At 36.4% G+C, this 27,125-nt stretch overlaps 1 protein-coding gene across 2 annotated transcripts; it reads left to right on the forward strand.

The window, feature by feature from the left end:
* Positions 1-3,073: 3,073 nt before the first annotated feature.
* rxfp2b (relaxin family peptide receptor 2b) lies at positions 3,074-24,824 on the forward strand. Of its 2 annotated transcripts, none has more exons than XM_058799477.1 (18): positions 3,074-3,333; positions 6,897-7,034; positions 7,394-7,471; positions 7,810-7,915; positions 8,617-8,688; positions 10,758-10,829; positions 10,947-11,018; positions 14,041-14,112; positions 14,368-14,442; positions 15,968-16,039; positions 16,812-16,883; positions 16,976-17,047; positions 17,137-17,208; positions 17,548-17,619; positions 19,358-19,587; positions 20,555-20,965; positions 22,669-22,887; positions 22,980-24,824. In XM_058799477.1, the coding sequence occupies exons 1-18, from the start codon at positions 3,204-3,206 to the stop codon at positions 23,240-23,242; spliced, it is 2,298 nt and encodes a 765-aa protein (XP_058655460.1). In that variant the 5' UTR covers positions 3,074-3,203; the 3' UTR covers positions 23,243-24,824. The 2 variants fall into 2 exon arrangements, with proteins under 2 accessions (XP_058655460.1, XP_058655461.1); XM_058799478.1 differs by having other exon boundaries at positions 20,561-20,965.
* The last annotated feature ends 2,301 nt before the right edge of the window (positions 24,825-27,125 follow it).

Raw genomic sequence — 27,125 nt, forward strand, 5'->3', positions numbered from 1 at the left:
TTCACCTTTTCACTTTTGTAGGTGAAGCTGGATCACGAATGATTCGCGAGAATGTAAACGCATTTAGGTTGATCGGCGGGCACATTCCCTTCAAAAACAAAAGTAATCCACTGCGTCTTCAGTGGCTCAGATGTCGGGAGTAAATTGATATTATTATTACATCCAACAACAGAACACCTCAAACGCTTGGGAGACATTCTTCTCTACTCCTGCTCCAGCGTCGAAACAATGGCGGACTGTTTACAGCTCACTCAGGGCGGGTATGTGACAAAACGCCAGTTTCCATCAACAGTCGTGGGACATCACTTTGCCCAGAATCTGTGAACAGCTTGTTCTGAGAAAGTGCTTATGATTTGTGAAATCAAAAAAAAAAAAAAAAGAACTGGGTGGATTTTTATCATTGTAGGGTGGTTGTGTACACACACTGCCAACACACATTTAGGTTCAAACACCATGTAAAAGTGAATGAGTAACTGTCGAAACTTCCTCAATGAAATACTGATAACAAATTTTAGATAGATAAAATGGATGGATAGATAGATAGATACAGTGGTGTGAAAAAGTTTTTGCCCCCTTCCTGTTTTTTGTGTTTTTTTTTGCAGATTTGTCACACTTAGACTTACACAAAGATAACCTGAGTAAATACAAAATGCGGTTTTGAAATAATGATTTAGGTAATCATTTATTAGGGGGAAAAGCTGTCCAAACCTGCCTGGCACTACATGAAAAAGTAATTGCTCCCTAAATCTAATAACTGGATGTGCCACCCTTTGCAGCAACAGCTCCAATCAAGCGTTTGCGATAACTGGCCATGAGTCTTTCACATCGCTGTGGAGGAATTTTGGCCCACTCTTCTTTGCAGATTTATTTTAATTCAGCCACATTGGAGGGTTTTCAAGCATGAATGGACTGTTTAAGGTCATGCCATAGCATCTCAGTCGGATTCAAGTCTGGACTTTGATTATTTGGCCACTACAAAACCTTAATTTTGTTTTGTTTTTTGAGCCATTCAGAGGTGAACTTGCTGGTGTGTTTGGGATCATTCATGGTTCCATCAATTATGGCAAGTCATCCAGGTCAAAGCAGCCTCAGACCATCACACTACCACCACCATGTTTGACTGTATGATGTTCTTTTTATGAAATGCTGTGTTGGTTTTATGCCAGATGTAACAGGACACACACCTTCCAAAAAGTTCAACTTTTGTCTCATCAGTCCACAGAATATTTGAATAAAAGTCTTGGGGATAATCAATATATTTTTGGACAAATGTGAGATGAGCCTGTGTGTTCTTTTTTGGTCAGCAGTGGCTTTTACCTTGGAACTCTCCCATGGATGCTGTTTTTGCCCAGTCTCTTTCTTATTGTTGAATCATGAACACTGACCTTAATTTAGGCAAGTGAGGCCTGGAGTTCTTTAGATGTTGTTCTGGGTTCTTTTATGACCTCCTGGATGAGTCGTCATTGAACTCTTGGAGTAATTTTGGTAGGCCAGCCACTCCTGGGAAGGATCACCACTGTTCCAAGTTTTCTCCATTTGTGGATAATGGCTCTGACCGTGGTTCGCTGGAGTCCCAAAGCCTTAGAAATGGCTTTATAATACTTTCCATACTGATACATGTCAACTATTTAGTTTCTTATCTGTTCTTGAATTTCTTTATATTGCGACACGATGTGTTGCTCTTTAAGCATGCTTCACAGGTCTGGCAGTAATCAGGCCTGGGTGTGGCTAGTGACTTATGTGTGACTTATGTAAATCTTGTGAATAAAAAAGACCAACGAAAAATAGTGTGACGTAACAGTCGGGATCACTAATAGTTTTGCATAACGTATACCAGCCCGTGTTCTATGCCAGATGCCAGCCGAACCATCAGAAGCTCTGCAGGTTTTGTGAAGAAACAAGCGAGGACAACGGCGAAAATGGCAGATCATGGAAATAAATGTTATATTCCAGGCTGTGCAGGGGATGTGAAGTGCAGGGATGGGTTTGTGTGTATTCAGAACGGCACGGAAAGCAAATAACACGTTCTAATAAAATAACGCGGCACATGGTTAGCACCTTGCTAGCAGTAGCCTGTTAAATTACATAAGATTTCACTTACCGCATAAACAGAGTAAGGAGAGATGACTGAGGATGATGGCGAATGATTCACAGATCCTAAGCACCACTGACAAGCATCTGTCTAAAATGTGTGGTAAGTACTGCCGCTTCATAATATAAACAGAGTATGTGTGATCGCGAATCTCCAAAGTGAAACTAAAAAGGATCGTGCATTTGAATGCAGTTTCAATGCCCAATATATTAATAGTGGCTCCCTGATGCCCTCATTTTATTTACACTATAATTACCCAACGATAACTGCGTGAGAAAGTATTGAAATATATATTTTCCCTGTGTTTCCTTCCTGCTGTAAGCTACTGAAATGAGCCACACTGTGAAACAGCCAATCAGAGCAGAGCTCAACATTATTATTCATGACCCTTCCAAATAAGCCAATAACAGACCGTTTCATTCTAGGGAGAAATCTTAGGGTTGTAAATGGACATGTAAAACTGTTTCTGGAGATATTTTGCCCTTACCTAAGTCACATACCTTCTATATAGATATCAGAGAACAATTTAAAATACTGTATCAATGCATTCTATGGCACCTTTAAGATAGATAGATAGATAGATAGACAGATAGATAGATAGATAGATAGATCAAATGTTGGCTGATGGATGGATGGATAAATAGAAAAATGGATGGATGGACAGACAGATGGATGGGTGGAAGATAGATAGATAGATAGATAGATAGATATCTGTTTTGACAACATTTTATATGACAAGACTAGTTAATACAACCGACAACAGGTTCCATGGCAACCACAAAAGAAGAGGATGAGTCTGACGCACAGCTCTGTCTCTCTCTCTCTCTCTCTCTGTCTCTCTGTCCTGCTGGACAAACTTTTTTTCAATAGCTGTAAGATGTGGCTTGCTTCTACCTGTATTGCCCTAAACTCACTCTACAATGAGATACAGTCGCTTTTGTGCTCTTGAATTGCGCGGGAACTTCATGATTGCGTTTCATCCAGTAACGCGCGCTTGTCTTTATTCTTTCTGTCAACACAGTTACAACGCTCATTTGAAAAAAGCTGTCTAGACAGATGTTTTAGGATTTTTTTTTTTTGCTCATTGTTTGGATAAAATGTAATTACGCTCATGTGGGCATGTAACTACGACTGGCACGACGCCACAATGAGGTTGGTTCATTCTGCTGCTGTTACCGTTTTTACATCGGATTTATATTTGATATGGATATTGCTCACTATATCGATAACAACAATCAAAGGTAAGAAATCTTATTTCATGTAGGCTATTTAGGAATAGATTTTATAGGAATTTTAGGAATAGAATTAACCTACTAAAATGTAAAACTCAAATTGCTTCTTTGATGTTATATATTAGGCTATTTATATTAAAAAGTTTATAGGCTACATTTCATATTATTGGATCATAAATATCTTATTCGTGACCATTTTCTAGATCCACTTAACCATTTTACATGACCTTATCAAATTCAGTCATACTCATGTGACATTCTAATGATGAAAGTTTTTCTTTCTTTATTTTTTTTAATTTCTTTATTTCTTTACAGTGTAGCTAAATATTCCTTCAGTACTAATGGAAAAATGTAAATTGTGCTGTACCATATTAAAACATCTTGTAACACCTGAGGCATGTTGGACATTGAAATCCAAAGTTTATATCTGAAGACTGAGAGGTTTGATAAGGTCATATTTTTTAAACCTTGGTTTTAATTGATAAAGAAATATCTTGAAATATCTTGATCATCAGTAATAATAAATCCAGCCTATATTTATCCACAATCTTAAATAATCTTTATCACTATTTTTAATATTGCTGTAAATTGGGCCAGTAATTATAGCTCTTGAGGAACAGCTGTACATTTTACATGAGGAGAAGGTTCAAGGGCTTAGGTTTGATGTGACTGCATCAAAAAGCACCTGAATAGCATTATAAATACGCTACCAAATTTGCTTTGAATTGAATAGGTATGGTCCTGTTTTCAATAAAATTGAATGGTCTTTATCAGTCAATAATATGAAATACAGTATCACAGCCCATAGTGTGTTTACATTTAATGTATAAATACTTTTCTTGGCAATCTTTATTGCTGTTAATGGTTCCAAGAAGAACCTTTAACATCCATTGAAACCTTTCCATTGCATAAAGGTTCTTTAATGTTGACAAAGGGTAAACCATGGTTCTTCTAAGGATTGTTTACTTAAAGGTTTTGTGTGGAACCCAAAATGGTTCTTCTGTGACACACATCGCTGTGAAAACACTTTTTTGGAAACTTTTTTTTTTTCAGAGTGTATTCTGAATGACATTTCCTCAAAATGATTGTGAGTAAACTTCCAACCAAACCAAAGCCAAATATGTATGATAGTGCTTGAGTATTAATACAATGAGAATTTAAGTCTATACTGATATTGATTCTTGGGCTCAGTATAGTAAAAGATCCCTTAATATGAGAACACAAACTGTTGTCTTTTTTCTTGTGCTTGGCTTCTTTCACAGATAGCACAATGTCTCGAACACTCAGTTCTCATTGAAGACATTCCAAGACACGTACAGCACAGATAGTTACAAGACATGTTACAGAGGTCAAAGAAAAATCACCCTCACTAAATTCATTACAGGTGCTGGTCATATAATTAGAATATCATAAAAAGTTGATTTATTTCACTAATTCCATTCAAAAAGTGAAACTTGTATATTATATTCATTCATTACACACAGACTGATATATTTCAAATGTTTATTTCTTTTAATTTTGATGATTAGAGCTTACAGCTCATGAAAGTCAAAAATCAGTATCTCAAAATATTAGAATATTTACATTTGAATTTGAATAAATGACCATCCCTACAGTATAAATTCTGGGTATCTCTTGTTCTTTGAAACCACAATAATGGGGAAGACTGCTGACTTGGCAATGATTCAGAGGACGAACATTGACACCCTCCACAAAGAGGGTAAGTCACAGAAGGTCATTACTGAAAGGTGTGGCTGTTTACAGAGTGCTGTATCAAAGCATATTAAATGCAAAGTTGACTGGAAGGAAGAATTTGGGTTGGAAAAGGTGCACAAGCAACAGGGATGACCGCAAGCTTGAGAATACAGTCAAGCATAGCCGATTCAAACACTTGTGAGAGCTTCACAAGGAGAGAACTGAAGCTGGAGTCAGTGCATCAAGAGTCACCACGCTCAGGCGTCTTCAGGAAAAGGGCTACCAAGCCACTTCTGAACCAGAGACAACGTCAGAAGCATCTTGCCTGGGCTGTGGAGAAAAGAACTGGACTGTTGCTCAGTGGTCCAAAGTCCTCTTTTCAGATGAAAGTAAATTTTACATTTCATTTGGAAATCAAGGTCCCAGAGTCTGAAGGAAGAGTGGAGGCACAGAATCCATGTTGCTTGAAGTCCAGTGTGAAGTTTCCACAGTCAGTGATGATTTGGGCTGCCATGTCATCTGCTGGTGTTGGTCCACTGTGTTTTCTGATGTCCACAGTCAACGCAGCCATCTACCAGGAAATTTTAGAGCACTTCATGCTTCCTTCTGTTGACGAGCTTTATGGAGATGCTGATTTCATTTTCCAGCAGGACTTGGCACCTGCCCACACTGCCAAAGGTACCAAAAGCTGGTTCAATGACCATAGTGTTACTGTGCTTGATTGGCCAGCAAACTCGCCTGACCTGAACCCCATAGAGAGGAAGATGAGAGACACCAGACCCAACAATGCAGATGAGCTGAAGGCCACTATCAGAGCAACCTGGGCTCTCATAACACCTGAGCAGTGCCACAGACTGATCGACTCCATGCCACGCCGCATTGTTGCAGTAATTCAGGCAAAGGAGCCCCAACTAAGTATTGAGTGCTGTACATGCTCATACTTTTCATTTTCATACTTTTCAGTTGGCCAAGATTTCTAAATATCCTTTCTTTGTATTGGTCTTAAGTAATATTCTAATATTTTGAGATACTGATTTTTGACTTTCATGAGCTGTAAGCTCTAATCATCAAAATGAAAAGAAATAAACATTTGAAATATATCAGTCTGTGTGTAAGGAATGAATATAATATACAAGTTTCACTTTTTGAATGGAATTAGTGAAATAAATCAACTTTTTGATGATATTCTAATTATATGACGAGCACCTGTATATATCTACATCATTCTTTAAAATTCACTTTTGCCTCATAAATGCGTATGAATCCTATAAGAAAGCAGATCTCTTTCTCAGTTTCTCTTTTCTCTCCTCACCTCTTTATTTTCTCCTCCCTTACCACAATGCACCTTATTGCTGTCCAAAATAATTTGCATTACAGATTTACACTGATTGCTCATATGAATATTCCAGTCTAATGTTCTTGCCTCTGAAGCATGTGCCACCACATAAGGAGGAGTAAGAGTCTTTATTATCTAACACTCAAAGGAAATGGGTTTATTTTTGACATAATCTGCACAGTTGGTCCCTTTTCCCAAAGCATTTGGATGTGTGTTTGCAGATTAGCACTGTCTGGCTTGTATCACTTCATATCTCATAATTGTTAGAGATTGCTTATTGTTCATGTTTTTACTAAAGCCTTAAAAGCCTCAGTATCCTCAATGAACTATAATATCATTAAGTACTGATTTGAAAATGTAAAGATGGATGTATAATCACATAAGACATGAGAAAGGTCTTGGGAGGATAAAAAGAAAGAGAACCTTACTGCACTTAGACCACCCGACTGCATATTTACATCTGAAGGACACCTTGATTACTTGATTTCATAAAGTAATTCATAAAGAAGAATAAGCGTGTTCTTGTATTTTGTCCCTGCAGCAGGTCTGGAGCGCAGCCCTTCAGAAGACTGTCCGCTGGGTCACTTTCCATGTGGCAATGTGAGCATCTGTCTGCCACAGGTTCTGCACTGTAACGGCCAAAACGACTGTCCCAACGGAGCTGACGAGGACAACTGTGGTCAGAGCTGTTTATAAATACAGACATCTCACATGTAGCTTATCTTCATTTACTGCATTGCTAAGTGGTCACAAGGGCATTATCACAACTATAAAGTACAATTCAAATGTTTTCTGACATTTTCAAACACCTTTCAGACTCTTAAATTACCCTTAAATTTAATTTCTTTTGTGTGTGTGTGAATTGTAACTTCCAAATGTAATAAAACTAAATAAAAATAAAACGTTTATCTATATAATTGAAAGATTTACTGCAAAATCTAATGGCAGAAATGTTTATGTTTATATTAACTCATGTGTGTTTGTGTGTTTTGTATGAATGTGTGTGTGCTTGTCTCATCGATGTCCATCTCTCTGAAGGAGACAACAGTGGATGGGCAGACCTCTTCGACCAGACTTTTAAAAGGGTTTATCCACAAGATCTTGCTACAGACTGCCGTAAATTTACACCTAATGCCGTCATTACCTCTTCACAGTTTGCTTTCTCAGAAACACAGTTTAGACAGTCTTAAAACTGCTTGTATTAGTACAGAATGTACCTAAACTATATTCAATGCATTGTGCAATATTTATGTCACTTGCAATATAAGTTTATATAAAAGTTACAAGTTCAAATGTATAATTTATTTAAAATGTATTTTAGAACATTTGCAACAAAGTAAAACAATGCAGTATAGTTCATTGTTAACTGTATTTTGGCTGTCACACACATTGCCAAAACTATAGAATCTGAATGTGTGTGTTAGTATGTCTCTCTTTTCTGTCCTGCCTTACAGATGTGGAGCAGTATCCTGATCGCTGCCAGTGCATTAACTCTGATATCCACTGTGTGCATGTTAGCTTGAGATCCATTCCACAGGTGTCAGCGAATGTTACCTCCCTGTAAGCAGCTTTCCATTGCAAATTTGTGTTGTCAACATTCATTTTATAAATGATAAATGTCTAATTGTTAAAGTTCTGGGCTGATTTTTAATTTGAATTAAAAATGTAAAAAAGGTTTAGCACTGCTTTTTTGGGACAGTCTGAATTCTAATGTAACGGTCAGCTGTTAAGCAACAAACAACCAATCAGAACCTTAACTTAGCTTGCTTCGTTTTGCATTTATAAATGCTTCATTCATTCTTTCAACATGAAACTGTCAAAAGGGTGATGTAAAATACAGAAGCACATTTCTGCCACAGAATAAAACATGAAAAAGTAAGATAAACTCACAATTATTCAGACTAAACTAGTCAGAATTGGGAGATAAAAATGTTTAATTACCCTTTCCTCACTTTTTAATTATGTGGCAAAAAAAACAACAACAGTATTGCGAGATGTAGACATAAAAAGATTATATTCTTAAAGCTATTTCCCGAAAAGTATATTTAGAAAAACTGCAGAGCATGTATAGGTAGAAAGTAAAATTTGTAAATCTTGTTTTGATGGCACAATATGCAAATGACAACATTCACCTAAATGACAAATTTGTAGCCGTATATGCCACATCAGTGTATTGTTTTTTATTATTATTTTCTTCATTTCGATACACAAATGAAACACTTTTGAGTGTTTAATTGGCTGTTTGTGTTGCTTTTTGGCAGTTCGTTGAAGAGCAACAAGATTCGCGTGTTACCCGATGAGGCTTTCGTCAAATACATAAAGCTACAGAGGCTGTAAGTATGAATAAGCATTTCTTGAGCCTTCCTTCTGATCCAGACAAACTCCTCTTCATAATTTCGGTCACATAAAGTATAATTGATTTCATAAAACCTGCCCAAGATAGATGGTGTAACTTTGGTATGCATTGACCTTAAGGAGATGCTTTACTAAAGCCACAAATCAACTCCGGGGCTTGTATAATGGAGCTGTCATCCTGTACAGCTAATGCCACATTTATGTGGTACGAAAACAATTGGTTCCTGCATGGAGCTGATTAACATTTATGATCAGCTTTCTGCTGAATCCACTGAAGCTTTTATGATGAGGCCATGGTCACCTTCATTTAAACTGAGCTTGCTGCTGCTTGTTAATCTCAGTATTGGCAGGTTGCTTTATGGCTTTCCATTAAACCTTGGATTCTATGTGATGCTGTCTGGTGATTAACGAGCCAATTAGAGAACTAGCAGATCTGCTTTCTAGTACAAACCGATATGGACAGGAGTAAGGCAAACAAACACTTACAGTATGTTATTTATATATATACAATATGTTACACCAATAGAGAGTAATGCTAATTGACATAATAGTTTGTCCTTTTTACAAATTATTTTCCTAAAAAGAATAAGTCATTTTTCTTTTTCTTCACTCATTTTGGCCCCCTTTTTAATGTTTGAATGGAATATACTGTACGCTTCCTTTCAAAGGTTTTTGGTCTGTAAGATTTTTTTTTTTTTTTTAATTCTGAATGTTTTCCCATATTTTAAATATATCATTAAGATATCATTATGCTGCTTTATAATGATTATCAATGAAAACAATTGTATGAAACTGCTTAATGTTTTATGGGATCTGTAATACATCTTTCAGGATTATTTGATGAAGAAAATTTTCAAATGAACAGCATTTGTTTGAAATAGATATTTTTGTAACATATTAATAATCTGCTGGCACATTTAATAACTTAAATGCATCCTTGCTGAATAAAACTTTTAATTTATTTGTAAAATAACCCCAGTTTTACTTTCTTTCATTGGAGTGGATATGCAATACCAGGTGTATTAAGTCATTGACATTTTCATAAATACACCAAACTTAAAGTGCTGCTCTAAATAGAAGTGATTTATATGGTTAATTATATTGTTATGTTATATTGTGAATAAATGTTGAAATTCTTTTAAAACCAGCAAAGTTATGCAAACTGTGTGAGTACTTAATTTAGTTCTTTTTCCTTCTGCCTCAGCACCGGTGGACTGGGAATACCACTGTGTGACATTAAGATTTATTTTAAACTAAATTCAAACTGCTGTCTGATTGTTAAACTGAGACAAGCTGGGAAGCTAAAAGGGAGTTTCAATGCATTCAGACCTTGAGATGGCTTGGCATTAAATCACACATGAAAAGTCAGTCATTGTGGTGTTATTTGAAAGACTGCACAATTGTATTTCTGTGTCAAAGAAGAAACGCTAACCGAGAGCTACTGAGAGTAGAGTTTTACCATTAAAGAAGTTTGTACTGTTGCTACACTTCATTGTTTAGCTTCGTTTTCATAGATGAATTAATCTTCCTCCTCATGTAAATCGATTTCATGAATAATTATCAATGGCCCACTCCTAATGTTTTCATAATTCAAAGCCATTATTAAATATTTAAAGTGGTAACCCAGAAATGTTTTCTGTATAGAGCAATGTACGAGGATGACAGCATGTCGCAGACAAAAGATGTGTGAAAAGTCCTGAGGCATTCATTTTAGCTGGCAAAGCACCTCTAATATGCAAATATTTATATATACTTAGATGAATGTTTGGTTGGGTACATTTAGTTTTGGATACATTGAGACACTCAAAGGATGGCATGGCTACGTTGCCAGAGCATAAGGTGTTTTGAAAGGATGCTTTGTGGTTTCTTGATGGTGATTGTTTTGTGATTGGTTACTGGCCCAAGTCAAAAAGTATTTCTATATAATAATAATAATGATGATATTTTAGTCTGTAGATATGGCTTGAGTCCTGATATTTTATCAGTTGTGTAAACCTGTTTAGCACAACCACCTGTTGACCGAATTGCTCTTTTTTTTTCTTATTAGGTTTCTCCAGGATAATTGCATTGGCACTGTTTCCATTTATGCCTTTAGTGGACTGTATAAGCTGCAAAAACTGTAAGTGCCTATTTTTTCACTGGATTTGACGTTAGTTCTGACAGTATTCCCGACCCTTATCTAATACCGACATGAATGAGTGATTGTATTTGTAACAGACTTGATCTTGTGTTGTAGATCTTTGAGCCAGAACTGCATCTCCGTGCTTTCCCCTGGAGTGTTCAGGGATCTTCATAAACTCAAGTGGTTGTGAGTACAACCATCAACACATCAGCAAGCTGTAAATGCTGTTCATATATGAAAAATGATCTTGTCATCTTCCAAATTCAAGATGATTACATCAGTCATGTAGGGTTGCACGATACACCGGTACTACGGTACTATCGCGATACTAAAGCTTAAAAATACCCGCGGTGCCATTGCATTTTTTAAACGGTAGTATCGTCCATACGGTACCGTAAGATATGTTGTATGCACGGCAAGAACACTGTTTAAAACGTTCATTTGAACATTCATGCCAGCAGAAACATTACAAGTTGATTGCCAAACGTCTTTCTGCTGTGCTCTGTGTATACGCATTATATGGTATTGAGTGTTTCCCGATGCTTCAGTTCAGTTTGCAATGAAAAGTCGCACTTGCACGTCGTTGTTCATGCTGCAGTTTATCAGAAGAAAGGGTCTGATTCAGACCATCTTATGTCATTTTAAAAAACAGCAGCTCAAGCATCACTTATTCAACATCATAATATCTTACAAGAAAGTATTCTCACAGTTTAATTAATTTGACCACTTCTAGAACATGTGTAATAGTTCGTTTCTGGAAGCATCTTTGCGATCACGAACGCAAATCCATTCATCAGCATAGCGGCTTTGCACTTGGTTCTTATCAATCATTATATATATATTTTTTAAATTAATTTATAATGTTATGTTTTAATATACATGCTGCTAACTCGGAAATTTCAAGATACGCGAGCAAAAAAAATGCTCCTGACAGTTCGGCAATACGACACGAGCATGAGTGCTGTTTTTGTTTCGTTTGTTCGAATCCAAATCCGCGTTGATTTGGGCGAATCACTGATTCACTGAGCCATTCATAAAAACTGTCATTTGATTCGCTCCTGAAGGATTCAGCCGTTTTGAAAGAATCGTTTGAATGACTCAGTGATTCAATCACGAACTTCTGCCACCTGCTGGCCGTTTTTAAGTTTCCCATCTAAAAGTAGGCATATTACATTATTTTCCAACATATTTCTATATTCAGAATTTAGTATTTAAAACACTAATCTCATAACATTATTTATGCAATTATGTATAAATGCCACATCTAAATGTCACTTCATGCAGCTTCTGTGCAGTGCTGAGATGAGTTTTGTTTAGATTATTTCATGGAAAACAATAGCCAGTCATTCATTCACATTAAGTATTCAGAGAATAATATTGTCTGTTTTCACTTACATCTATTTATTTATTAAATTTTGATTCATTTTGTAGAATTGAATTTTAAATTAACACAATACTGCATAGTATCGTGATACTACTTGGTATCGTGATACTTCAGCTGGTATAGTATCGTAAGACATTTTTATGGTATCGTGACAACCCTACAGTCATGTATAACTCATGATGAACTAAACCATTTATTAATGATTGCTACATCAGCAACTAACGAACATTCGATATGATTCAAAGATTAAGTAATCAATAAATTGTTATTAGTTAAATGTGTCAATGTATTAATTACCTAATAACATATTTTATTAACTAATGAAGTAAATTCATATGTTAATTACCACATTGGGTCGAAGCCATGCCTTTAAACTTCCAGTTGTCTGCTTTAATTAATCATTAGCTAATGATTTGCATGGGTATCATTATGTTATGACTTTACTTGTTGAGGCACAGAACTATTAACTAATTGTTAAGTAATGTCATTGTGTTTATAGATTTTGAATTAGTTAGTTAGCCTCAACAAGTAAAGTCACACCATAATGATACCCATGCAAATCATTAGCTAATGATTAATTAAAGCAGACAACTGGAAGTTGAAATGCATGCTTGAACCCATTGTGGTAATTAACACATGAATTTACACTATTAGTTAATATAATATGTCATTAGGGAATTAATACTTTGACACATTTAACTAATAACAATTTATTGATTACTTAATCTATGAATCATATAGAATGTTAATTTGTTGCTGATGCAGTAATTGTTAATAAATGGTTTAGTTCTTCATGAGTTATACATTAAATGTCACGGTGCACACAGCAGGAAGGAACGAGGAACACGGAGACGAGGAGTAACTTCAAAATAATAGTCTTTAATAAATCCAAAACAGACAAGGCAGGGCTGACACACAGGTACACCGTGGAGTAACGAGTAGACCAGACAAACACTAACTGAACAGACAGTACTATAAATACACAGGATAATCATAGATAATTAGACAAACACAGCTGGACAAGAATTAACAAGATAATCACACTTAACAAGGACAGGAACAGGAAAAACCATATATGGACACAAGAGGGCAGGAAACACACGACAGAGGACTGACATTAAAGGCCATTGCACACTGAGTCCGAAATTTCCGTCCAAAATTTTCGCACTTTAAAAAAAAAAATACTACCTCACGTTGTGTCAATCACGTTTGCACAGTGCCTCAGAAACTTTCGTCCGTCATAAAAAAATCCGTAGCATGCATTTTGAAAGGAAAGGATGAGGAAAACGGAAAAATGCATGTGAAAATTTCGGACTCAGTATGCAATGACCTTTAACTCATGATTATCTGTGCATTTGTTAAGCATGAATTAATGCATATTAGTGTTACCCAAATTTCTTTAGATTACATTAAAAATTCATATGCTACCATTCAAAAGTTTGTGGTCGTTGATATTTAAAAAAAATGTTTTGTAAAGAAGTCTCTTGTGTTCAACAAGTCTGCATTTACTGCATTGTCTTCAGTGCCACATGATCCTTCAGAAATCATTTTAATATGCTGATTTAGGGTCCAAACATTATGTTGGACCCCCCCCCCCCCCCCCAAAAAGAAATTTTTTTTTTTTTGATAAATTTAATGTGTCCTTGCTGGAAAATATTGTTAAAAATATTAAAATAATTTAAAATGTTTTTTTTTTTTTTTCTTTAAAAACTTTAACCAAACATTTGAACAGAAGTGTAGCTAGGTTGTCAAAGTTAATTAGGAAAAGCATTAAAATTCATTATTTTGGCAAATGGTTTTGAAGTGTTATTTCATCCTATTCAGGATTCTGGATGACAATCCCATAACAACAATTACAGCCAACACATTTACTGGCCTGAGTTCCCTCTTCTTCCTGTAAGTCTTCATCGGTCTTCATTTATGAAGTGTTGGACTTGTTCATTTGCTACTTTTGTTCAAACAAGTGCTCAAGTGCTAATCTTCAGAATCAGTGTGTTTTATAATTCCAACCTAGCTTATTCGGCCACAAAAAATATTGCTCTGACAAAAATAATATTTGCATTGCACTGTAGATTTGAATGTCTGTATGAGGTGTCTGCTGACAGGTTATGATTTTCCGGCTCACCTCATCTCATCTCATTGTCTGTATAGGTCAATGGTGAACACCTCTCTAGAACAGCTTCCACCCTCCAGACTCTGCACCCATATGCCCTTTCTTAGCTGGCTGTAAGTATCCGCTTCTCTTCTACTTAATATAAATGTCACAACTTGCTTGATTTTGAATTCAAAAGATGCTGGCAGTAGGCAGCAAGGCAGCTCAGGTTTTGGAACAGAGCTACGATGTACTGGTGTGCAAAGAAACCTCCTACTATTCTTTACTCATCAAAAATTTATATCTTACAAGACATTAGAGTTACCCACTGTGTTTGTGCCTGATTAAACAATTGAGCTGCCTGTGGCACATTTGTACCAGTTGTCATGTCACAAGTACTTTTTTGCGCAAAGTAGTTCTCATATTCAGACAAAAAAGGTCTTGACTGACAGTGGTGACATATTTGAAATATCCATTGAACATGTTCTTGCAATTTGTTTCACCCAGGCACCCATGCAGGTGTTTGAGAGTGAAACTAAAGCAACCAAAGAAATATTCAAGAATTACTGAAGGGCCTGTCCCAATAATGTCTTATAATACATAATTCAGAGGGATGTGTATTTTGAAACCTCCCAAGACCTCCAGTATAATCCTGTTTTACATACTTTGCTTGTTTTTAAATTGCAAAACAGTGAATTATGCAAAATTAGAACACGTAGTAAGAGATAGTTTTTGTATAATATTCAAGAACAGTTCAGATTTCTCATTGAATATTGAACAGTTCTTATAGCAATATTGAAGATATTCTATACATTGTATATAGATACTCGAAATATTGGTTACAATGTTCATTTCTACATGTTAATAATATAAATACATTTATATTAGTATTATAAATAAATATTATCATATATATATATATATATATATATATATATTTTTTTTTTTTTTTTTTTTTTGCTTCGTGTACACCTTTATCATTTCTTTCAGCCTTTTTTTTTTTTTTTTTTACATAGATCTTTTCAGATTGCAGGCAGGTTTGAATGCTACTAGGGGCTCATCCTTCATAGCATCTCTTTAGTACAAGAACACTATGTTCTCAGTTGCTAATGCCACTGTTATTCTCTCTTTGGCCATGGTGTCCATTACTGACAGCCAAGAGAAACAGAATGAGTTGGATTTCACTGATGTGCCGATGTGTTTCTATGAGTGAAACCAAATCATCTTAGACCTTCAGCTCTCATGTTATTTTTAAATATCATGGATATATGAAGTACATGTCAGTTTGCCTAGGGCTGTGCAATTAATCGTATTCGATTATCATGCGCATCTCGTCAGTAAAAGCGGTTTCGTGATTAGCAGTAAATCGCCATCACCTGCTTTCAGATGGAGCGGCAGTTGATACACAGAGCCGTAGTTCACTGACAAGCTAGGCAATATCGTGTTCATAATCGAAGACGAAAGCTCCATCTGAAAGCAGGTGATGGCGATTTACTGCTAATCACGAAACCGGTTTTACTGATGAGATGCGCATGATAATCGAATACGATTAATTGCACAGCCCTAAGTTTGCCTGTATTATATTTACTGAAATGTTGTATGTTCAGCATTTTTATTTGCGTTATGAATGTTTACTCATCAATACACATTGACATGCAGGGATTTCGAGGGGAACCACATTAAGACTTTGGGCTTGTCAACTTTCCTCGGTTGTGAACATCTGACTGTGCTGTGAGTATTAACATTATTAGTATTAATATTAATATTTTTGAGCTGAAGCTAATTATACCATCTGTATGATAAGCTTTAAAGTTAGAAGTCAATATTTCACTTGAATGTAATTTAAATGTATAGTTGAGATTAATGCGTAGTTTAAATGATTTTCTGAACAAATTATATCAGCATAATTTGAATATTTTATCTCAGACTTTTGGTTCCAACTTTTTTTTAATTTATATTTTCTCTGATCTAAGTAATTTAAAAGTAAAAACTCAGAGTGTGTTAATGTAGCCAGTGTTATTATAGTATCATTTAGATATTGTAGTTTTTATTAATATTTAGAATGTTTTTATTTTTAAATTTTCCATTTTCATGTTAAATTACAATTAAAGTTTTAGTCATTTTGTTGTGTGCTTTTTTTTTTTTTTTCGTTTTTTAAAAGTATACATAGTTTATATTATTTTTTTATTTCATTTTTAGCTTTAGCTATTTTAGTGTAAATAGTTTAAATTAAAAATATTTTCAAATTTAAGTATTTTATTTCAGTCAACCTTTATTTTATTTTAAAATTATTTATTTTTATTTTTAGTGAACTATAATAACACTAATTGTTGCATGTAAGAAAACAATAAAAACTAAATCTCCCTCTTTATGCTTGAAAATCAGTTTCTCCAGCCAAAAATGGACAATTTAAAAAAAAGAAAGAGTTACAGACAAGTTCCAGATCAGGACCCTCTCGATGTGGTTTATGTTCCTCACTCTTCTCATCCTTGCTGTCTTCTAGGTCACTGAGAGCCAACCTCATCAAGAGTTTGCCAGAGAACACCTTTCAATCTCTGCGCATGATGGGAGACCTGTAAGTGAAGATGAAGCATTGGTGTGAATGTGTGTGCATGGAAACAAAGGGTTTGTGAGCTATTAGTGAGTTTGTCCTCTTCGCTTTTGCAGGGATCTGTCTAGTAACTCGATAAAGGAACTTCCAGTCAGTATATTCAAGGATTTACCCTCATTGCAGATTCTGTGAGTAACTGTGCTGCTGTCTGTAAGTACACTTAATTTTTACATGTAACTGTTGCATAAAATGGCCTGCTGTGTTTTCTCATTTGTAGGAATCTGTCTCAAAACCCACTGGACCACATCCATCCAGGCCAATTTAGCCACTTAATTCAGCTTCAGTCTCTGTAAGTAACAGCGTTATCTGGGGATTTTATGAGATTTTCAACAATAAATGTAAAAAAAAAAAAGTATTATGTTGTTGTAACGACACAACAAAGGTAGGCTTCCAAATGAAATGAGTCTCACGTGGAGTTGAGTTAGTGTTTGTGGGCTTGTTTCGGGCTGTAGCACAGACTGATGATAAAACAAACAAACAGCAGACCAGGCTGTGTTCCAGAATTGGAAATTCTTGTAATCACTGAGGCTTAGAACTTGTAGACGGTGAGCGGATGGAGGTCAGCGGAATAACCGAAGGCTCCTGATAAAGGACTTAATAATAAAGCTTGGATACTCTGTTTCTGCAGTGGCTTGGAGGGAGTGGAGATTCCAAATATCCAGACAAGCATGTTTCACCCCATGGATAACCTCTCCTACATGTAAATATTTCATTCTGCTTTCAATTAGTGGAATTCTAAATACATCACTTTTTTTATATACTGAATATCATGTACATAATAGTGTAGATAATAGGCTGGTCAAGTGTGTAAAGCTCTAAATATAAATATATACACACACACACACACACACACACATGTTCGTTTTTGTGAAAAGTGGGGACATCCCATAGGCGTAATGGTTTTTATACTGTACTTACTGTATGTGCTATTGCCCTACACCAATCCTACACCTAAACCTACCCCTTACAGGAGACTTTCCCCAAAAAAACCTCACTCTGTATGATTTATAAGCGTTTTGAAAAGTGGGGACATGGTTCAATGTCCTGAAAAGTCATCTTCACCTTGTAATACCTATGTCATACCTTTGTCATTATACAAATCTATGTCCTGACTTTTCACAAAAACACACACACACACAGCACCGGTCAAAAGTTTGGTATCAGTAAGATTTTTTGTTTTTAAAAGAAGTTTCTTCTGCTCATCAAGGCTGTATCTGTCACGTTGCTGTTGACGCCAGGGAAACGCGGAGACGTAGGAGCTTCGGGAAGAACGACTTTATTTACAATAACCATATTAACATACACTATGACAATCACAACAATAGACAACTAAGACCGAACACAGAGGAGAGGGAACACAGGACTTAAGAATACTTGGGGAAATGAGATAATTAATGACACAGGGCTGGGGACTGATTAACTAATGAAGACAAAAACTAGGACAAGAACAGGAACTCTAAATAAGGACACAAGAGGAGGGGAAACACAAGACGCAGAGACACAGTCTGACAGTATCTATTTGTTCAAAAAACTTATTTTGTGAAATATTGTTGCAATTTAAAATAACAGTTTTCTATTTTAATATACTTTAAAATATAATTTATTTCTATGATCAAAGCTTAATTTTCAGCATCATTACTCCAGTCTGGGGGTTCTGTTATATTTTTTTAGGATTCTAAAAAAAATGAAAAAGAACAGCATTTATTTAAAAAATAAGTTTTGTGTTACAATATACAATGCTATTCAAAACTTTGGCGTCAGTACATTTTTTTTTTTTTTTTTTAAGAAATTAATACTTTTATTCAGGAGGGATGTGTTAAATGAATAAAAAGACATAGTAAAGACTTATATTGTTAGAAAATATTTCTGTTTTGAGAAAATGCTGCTCTTTTTTGTTTTGTATTCATCAAAGAATCAAAGAAAAAAGTATCACATGTTCCGAAAAAAAAACAATATGAAGCAGCACAACAGTTTCAACACTCATAATAAATCAGCATATTAGAATAATTTCTGAAGGATCATGTGACACTGAAGACAGGAGTAATGATGCTGAAAATTCAGCGCTGCGTCACAGAAATAAATTCTATTTTAAAGTATATTAAAATAGGAAATCAATAATAGAAATCGCAATAAGATTTCACAATATTACTGTTTTTTCTGTATTTTTGATCGAATAAATACAACCTTGATGAGCAGAAGAGACTCCCTTAAAAACATAAAAAATCTTACTGATCCCAAACTTTTGAGAGGCAGTGTGTATATATCTGTATGAATGTGTGTGTAAAATATTTGATAATGTGAATGGAGAAAATGATTGTTGCCTTCAGAATGGTGTAGTTGCAACATCTGCCAGCAGGGTTTGAACTTTAATTTTTACGTGATTTAACACATTAAGAAACTAAACTATGTATTTAATTTCCATATTATTTTTTTCTTAGATATTTCAAGAAGTTTCAGTACTGCTCTTACGCCCCACATGTCCGAAAGTGTAAACCAAACTCAGATGGCCTCTCGTCTTTTGAAGATCTGCTTGCTAATGTGGTTCTTCGTGTGTCAGTGTGGGTCATGGCTTTTATCACCTGCTTTGGAAACCTCTTTGTCATCGGGATGCGGACAGTCCTGCCGGCTGAGAACAACCTGCATGCTCTCTGCATCAAGGTTTTGTGCTGTGAGTACCAGAGGTGTACATTTTACCTCATTATATTAAACACTAAATATATTTATAAGTTAAAATCATGCGGCCAAGTCTTTTAAGAGATCAGCATTAATGACACCAGAGGGCACATACATCTGTTTTTAGGGATTATTTCTACTATAATTGGCTGACAGTTATGAAACCAATGTGACGCAAGCAGAAGCAGCTGGAACTCCTGGAAATAAACCGTTTTCTAGGGCACCATCTCTCAAATTATAAGTGTTCCTGCACCCATCATGTCCTCTCAGTTACATCAAGCATTACATGTATAGCAAGCTATGTCTCAATTATCCATTTACCTTAAAAAAATGTGGATTTCGTCTGACTGAAGAGCTCTCCCCTATGCTCTCAGCAATCAGATACGTGTGACAGCAGTTGACAGTATTATTTAGTTCTGGAAGAGCATGTCTAAGATATTTGAAAACATTTTTCTCCAGGTCCTCTTGCTGTCAGTACCCTTTAACCAAAGAGTCTCACTGTTGACAGTCTCCAGCCTGACATTCAGCTTTGAAAGGCTGTCGTGATTGGACAGGGAATCTATAACCTTGTAACAATTCTATTCACACTGGATTTGCTCTCTATTACAATCACCTCCAGTAATCAATTCTAACTCTTGCTGGAGTTCTTGAGCTGATGCCATTAATCAATGCACCCTTCTTTGGCATGGGAAACACTTCCATTTTAGCCTGCAATGTCATTACCACATGTGCTACAGTCACGTACCTGTGCTGTGCCTCGTAAAAATTGATTTCTGGCCTGCTGGTGTTGTGATTTGTCTTTTAAAAATAACATTTTAAACATTTCATATATGCAGGAATAGCTCCAACATTCTGGCGCAAGACCAAATTATAAATCAGGAAGCTACTTGTTCATTAATGTGTTCTGCTTCTGGCATCCAGTGAGTAATAGCTGTTTACCACAATGCATCATTTGTCCCTAGGTGCAGACTGCCTGATGGGGGTCTATCTGTTTTTCGTGGGGGTCTTTGATGTGAAGTTCCGTGGCGAGTACAACAAGAATGCTAAGCTGTGGATGGACAGCCTGGAGTGTCGTATCATCGGCTTCCTGGCTATGTTGTCCTCTGAGGTTTCCGTCATGCTGCTCACTTATTTGACCATGGAGAAATTCCTGGTCATTGTTTTTCCTTTCAGCCACCTGCGACCGAGCAAGTGCCAAACCTTCACCGTTTTGACCTCTATATGGCTGTTGGGTATCTCTATCGCTGCAGTGCCTCTGCTTAATGAGGAGATGTTTGGGAATTATTATGGACACAATGGCGTGTGTTTCCCCCTTCACTCTGAACTTCTGGAAAAGCCCATTGCAAAGGGATATTCCACTGGGATTTTTCTTGGTGAGTTCTGCCACTGGTGAAAAATATTTGATGTATAACAGATATTTTTGATCTTTTGACATAAAAAGAGTTACTCCAGTCCAATCCTTTAATCCCTTCCCCAGTACACAAAGACCATTTATTGAAACTAAGTTGCAAAAAATGTGATGTCACATCCTTATTAACAATATGACCGCCACAACTATTGAACTAATTTAGTGGATTTTTTTTAAGGTCAGTGAGATTTGTTTTATACTCATCAAGACTGCATTTATTTGATCAACTATGCAGTAAACGTCAAATATTTATTACAATTTAATATAACTGTTGTCTATTTTAAAATATATGGCCACAGCCACATCACCCTGCAGCCCAAGACCGATTGCCCACTGAAGCTAAGCAGGGTTGAGCCTGGTCAGTACCTGGATGGGAGACCTCCTGGGAAAACTAGGTTGCTGTTAGAAGAGGTGTTAGTGACCAGCAGGGGGTGCTCACCCTGTGGTCTGTGTGGGTCCTATTGCCCCAATATAGTGACGGGGACACTATACTGGCAAAAAGCACCGTCTTTCGGATGAGATGTTAAACTGAGGTCCTGACTCTCTGTGGTCATTAAAAATCCCATGACACACATCGTAAAGAGTAGGGGTGTAACCCCCGTGTCCTGGCCAAATTCCCTCCACTGGCCCTTATCAATCATGGCCTCCTAATAATCCCCATCCACTTGATTGGCTCTACGACTCTCTCTCCTCTCCACCTGTAGCTGGTGTGTGGTGAGCGCACTGGCGCCGTTGTCCTGTGGCTGCCGTCGCATCATCCAAGTGGATGCTGCACACCGGTGGTGGTTGAGGAGAGACCCCCCACATGATTGTAAAGCGCTTTGGGTGTACAGCAATACACAATAAAGCGCTATATAAATGCATCCTTCATTCATTCATTCATTATTATTTCTGTAATGGCAAAGCTGAATTTTTAGCAGCTATTACTCCAGTCTTAAGTGTCACATGATCCATCAGAAATCATTCTAATATTCAGATTTTTATCAATGTTGAAAGTTGTGGAATATATATTCAATATATAATATATATTCCACAGCATTTATTTAAAAAAAAAAAAAGTCATAAAATTACATTTATTTACTGTAATGTTTGATCATATTAATAAAAGTATTAATTTCTTATTAAAAAATCTTGCTGACCCCAAACTTTTGAATGCTAGTGTATTTCACAATGTTTTTTTTTTTAATTGTTACTCATTATGTACACAGAAAAATGAGCTAATCATAACAAATGTCATTTACATATTCTTAATGATATATTATGCAAAAATCCCGTTTAGTTCAGAAACAGGGTGGGATATGTCATGTAAAAGTAAATGATGGCTAGTTTATAACAAAATATGTTATTGTTTTTGATGCAGGAAACTTTGACTAATAAATGTGTAAAAAAAAAAACTAAAATTATAAAAATTGGGAAATATGTTGTCTCAACCTCAGTATTCTGAAGAATATCTGTCTGTGCCACAAATTGTTCATTTCTACTGATGGCACTCGTTTATTCACGATACCAACCATACTGAACTGATGAAAGCTATTTTCCAGCACATTAAGCCATGCGCTCTGCGGCACACTTAAGAAACCTCTTAGTCACAGTACAGAGATGGCCTTGACCCGTTTTCATTATGCTTTGTGCTGTTGTTCAATCAGAGTTTTATGTTTATACTTGTAGGACTTAACCTGGTGGCCTTCCTCATCATTGTCGTGTCCTACTCCAGCATGTTTTACTCCATCTATAAGACAGGCATCAATGCCACAGAGCTGCGTGGACGTCTGCACAGGGATGTGGCAATGGCAAACCGCTTTTTCTTCATCGTGTTCTCTGACGCCCTCTGCTGGATTCCCATATTCCTGGTCAAAATCCTTTCCCTGCTGGAAGTTGAGATACCAGGTTAGTTGGTCCTAAAGCTACATGAAACAAATAATACACTGTATTTTACTGAAAGAAAAGAAAATGTCTTTTATATTTAATGTCTCTCTCAGGAACAATAACATCTTGGGTGGTGATCTTCATCCTCCCCATCAACAGTGCCTTGAATCCCATCCTGTACACACTGACCACCAGTTTCTTCAGAGAGCAGATGGAACTTTTGTGGTGCCACTGGCAGAGACAGCCAAGGCTCAAACAGGACCGCAAGAGCCTCACCAGCTCTGTTATTTACACAGACCCCTCAAGGTCTTCTTTCTGCCATCACAACTGCACCCCACAGACATCTATTTTAGATATAGATGGCAGGTATAGATGAAAATGTTCCATATTATCGACATTTGTCTGTAGTGGATCTACAGAGTTTTCAGAGTGCAGGAGCACTGAAAGACGATGTCCTGGTAGAGCCAGGCATAATCATGGATTGCACTCAGGTGCTACAATGAAGGCCTACATTAGATTATGTATCTAAAGATAGGCAATTATGGTTGGACAATAATAAAAAAGTAAAGTACAAGATATCTTGACACTGTGCTGCTGTACATCAGAAAAGGCTTTTAAAACGGCTGAATCTGTTACAAACTTTCTAGTCAATATGTTTTCAGATCATAAATTGATCTGTTTTGTGAGATGTGTCTTGACAGAGGATTGGTTGACTTTTAAACTGTGGAACAGCCAACAGTGGGGCATATATTTGTTTTGCATATGTATATGCTGATTTATTCCCTTTTTATAGTGTATATGTGTATTAAGTGTCAAAAAATAAATCCCAACAAATGTTTCATGTTGTTTTCACTGCAAACTAAATATTAGGCTACTTAGACTATATTTTAATTATTTGACTTTTTTTTTTCTGTATGTGAAATGGGGCTGGACTTAATTACATCCTTTATTTATTCAATTATGACATTTATGCCAATTATAACCACAATTCAATCAAATCGACGACCATCTTGGCCACGCCACCAGACGCTATTCACGCAAGTATCCCTGCAAACATGTCCTTGCGGGGCCCATGCTGGCTTTTTGTGGGCACAGTGGGCTAGGGCCAACCCACATCAAACCTAAACAGACCCAGTGCGGCCTTGCCCAGGCGAGGCCCACAGCTTCGGGCTCACCGCAGGCTCTCTGTGAGTAGGCCACGGCACATTAATCCCATGATGACCCAGTGTGGGCCAGCCCGTTAGGGCCCAGAGCAACTTTTGTATCCTTTGGGCCCATGCAGGTTTTGTGTAGGCAACTAGGAGAATACAAACAACATTGACTGGTCATTCTTTAGCCACTCGATTGAACTGGAATGGCTCAAACCAAAAGATCAAACACACCTGAGCATGTCTTCAGGATCATTAGAAAATCACAGGTGGGTGAGTTTGATCAAAGTTGGAGCTAAACTCTGCAGGAAAGTGGATCTCACAAGCCATATTTGAGGTGTAACAGACATAAGCCTGTTAATAAGAATTTTGTGGGCAGTTTTCTTCCTAACCACTAGGGGTGCTAGAGTGTTTTAGGTTTCCCTAAGTAAAGCCATGTGGGTAGTGGGAGTTACCAATAGCAAGCAGAAGTAGCCAACATGGCTCACCTGCTGAACATATTGTGTTGTGTCCTGGTTGGAAATATGTCAGTTCAAGCCCAGTCTAAAGGAGTTTTTTTTTTTTTTCTCTATTTAAAAGTGTGCATTGCTGATGTTTTTTGCAGAGATGTTACATGTATGTATGGCCTATGTTTGGATTGATGCTAAGAATGTAAGACAGTGTATTTATATGCATTTTAGAAGGACTCTTTATTGGTGAGGTCACCACATCATGGTCCAGTTTGAATATGGAATTAAAGTTCTTTTCGACGTGGGACCATAGTCTGGACTATTTTTGACTGTTCCTGGTTAGGAAGAGTTTGGTGTTTGAGAGCTGTGGCGTGTTTTCATTACAAGTGTTTGGATTATTTAATAAATTCATTGATTTGAAATACCTTTGACTACTGTACATTTTTGACAATATAGACATTAGTTGTGGTGACTGCATCCATTTCAGATGTATAATTGTTTTTCCCAAAGACTTAAGTTATAGTAGCTGAAAAGTATTTAAAGTGAAACAGATGTATTGTTGTAGATTAATAGGCCTAGTGAGGGCTTCCATGCAGGGCCAGTGCTAAGGGACCAACGTTTTGCCAATGAGCAAAGTCTCAGAGGCCCTGCGCTGGCAGCCTGCTGGGGGCCTTTGACGACAATTGGTGTGATAAAATATACTTTTTTAAAGCTTAAATTACTCAAAGAAGTTTTTTAATCTGGGCCAGCCAATCGACATGTGAAGTCAAGAGTAAACAAATGTGTCGGCGTAAAAACTTTATCTACTTGATTTTAATTGGTGGATAGCGGAGAAATATTATTATTATTTATTTTTTTGTTTTTGTTTTTGTTTGACAACCGCTAATTTCATGGTTGTTAAAGGTTGTTTTTTCTTGCATCGCTCAACGATTTCGCTTTTTCATACCAACCCAAGAACGGTTAAGTGGCGCTATCTTGTGAATCAAAACGCTTACTAAGACTACCGACTGCAAGAAGGCCTCAGATGACAAATACTATTAGGACTCTCCATAGGCATAATAGTTTTTATACCGTACAAACTGTATTGTCTATCCCCTACACCTAAATCTACTCCTCACAGAAAACTTTGTGCATTTTTAGATTTTCAAAACACTTCATTCTGTATGATTTATAAGTTTGTTTCCTCATGGTGAACCCAAAAATGTCCCCACATGGTCAAACTGTGGTCCCCATAACTTAGTGAATACCAACCAGTACACAGAAACAAACCACTCAAATGAACACAGATCTGGATAGAGACGCTAAAACGTTGGATGAGAATTTAAAAATTGAAGGCATGACAGAATGTATTTAATAATGTTATTATCTATGTTATTAATATTAATTAATGTTCATTTTATTGCTCAGCAGTTTTGTTTACATTGTGATGGATAATAATAAAAATATTTAATGCAAATCAATATTAATGTCCAAGTATTTGTTGTTAAATAGCCGTGTAACTTAATAAGCGTGATAATGTGTAGTTAGCCACTCATTACAATTCTACATTTAACGGTTGACTGGACATAATTATTGTATTATTTAACACAACAACTTCTAAGTATTTAATTTCGGCTTTGGTTGCCCAGTAAAGACTCAGACTTATACTGACAAGCAGAAAATACATAGCCAACCTGTAAGTGAGGGCACCGATGGGAGGGGCTTAACAAATGGGAGGAGCTTACGTATGCACGCTACTTGTTTGATTGACAGTCGTAAAGAGGCAGAGGCTCCGCATACCTCGAGGCAAGTGCGAGAATTTACCCCAGCCGCAGCAACTTTAGGATGGATCAATAGTCGAGGAAACTCGTCTCCTCACAGGTACGTCCATTCGCTTACATTGGCGACTGTCATTTGGAGCGGTTTAATCTGTCACGTCTGTAAATCCACACTTTGTATAAAATATTCATCAGTCGAACCCTATCCTTCACCTTTTCTGAACTCCGTTCCCCGAAATTATTCTGTACCTGCATGAAGGCTTATAACAAGTTTATTAGGTCGTGAGAATAGATGCTTACAACATGTTGCGCATCTGTTTATTTCGGGATAAATTGAGTCGCATCAAACGTCTGTCCATTAACCGGCCCCTAGTTTGATCATTTTGAGGGAAAATACAACTATTAGCAATTGATCTGAATTATTAGTTGTAATTTTAATTCTATAATCGGCCAAACCGCTATTCGCAGGTTTCTATGACTACTACGTCTGTCCTACCCAAGTAATATATATTCCTTTTCTTTTCTTTTTTTTAATTGCCTCTTGTTAAGGAAAAGATCATAATGAAGAACATGGTCAGACTCTCATGTTTTTTTGATATATGCTCTAGTTCCTGTTAAAAAATAAATAAATAAGTAAAACAACAAGCAACCATTTAATATACAAAGTTGTTAAATAAATAATAAAATTGCAATATTCAACCATTCAGTAGGCTATAGACCTACATTTATGTAAATAAATGCTGCTTCGGGGAATGACAAACCATATGTAGTCTAAAAGTTAAAGTTTTTTGTTTTAAATATGTTTAAATTTACTATGAGTGAACTGTTGGTTTGTGAAATATTTCTAATAATTTAGTTTATAAATAATCTGTAAAGCAGTGTGTGAGGATGCATTTTAGGTTTCT

The sequence above is a fragment of the Onychostoma macrolepis genome, chromosome 15, assembly GCF_012432095.1.
Source record: "Onychostoma macrolepis isolate SWU-2019 chromosome 15, ASM1243209v1, whole genome shotgun sequence".
NCBI lineage: Eukaryota > Metazoa > Chordata > Actinopteri > Cypriniformes > Cyprinidae > Onychostoma > Onychostoma macrolepis.

Excerpts from the sequence above, each read along its gene's own strand:
- rxfp2b (XM_058799477.1), top strand. The coding sequence starts at position 3,204 with ATGTGGGCATGTAACTACGACTGGCACGACGCCACAATGAGGTTGGTT. Across the intron at positions 11,019-14,040 it reads CTTCATAAACTCAAGTGGTT|GATTCTGGATGACAATCCCA; the intron begins GTGAGTACAACC and ends CATCCTATTCAG. Across the intron at positions 19,588-20,554 it reads CTGCATCAAGGTTTTGTGCT|GTGCAGACTGCCTGATGGGG; the intron begins GTGAGTACCAGA and ends ATTTGTCCCTAG.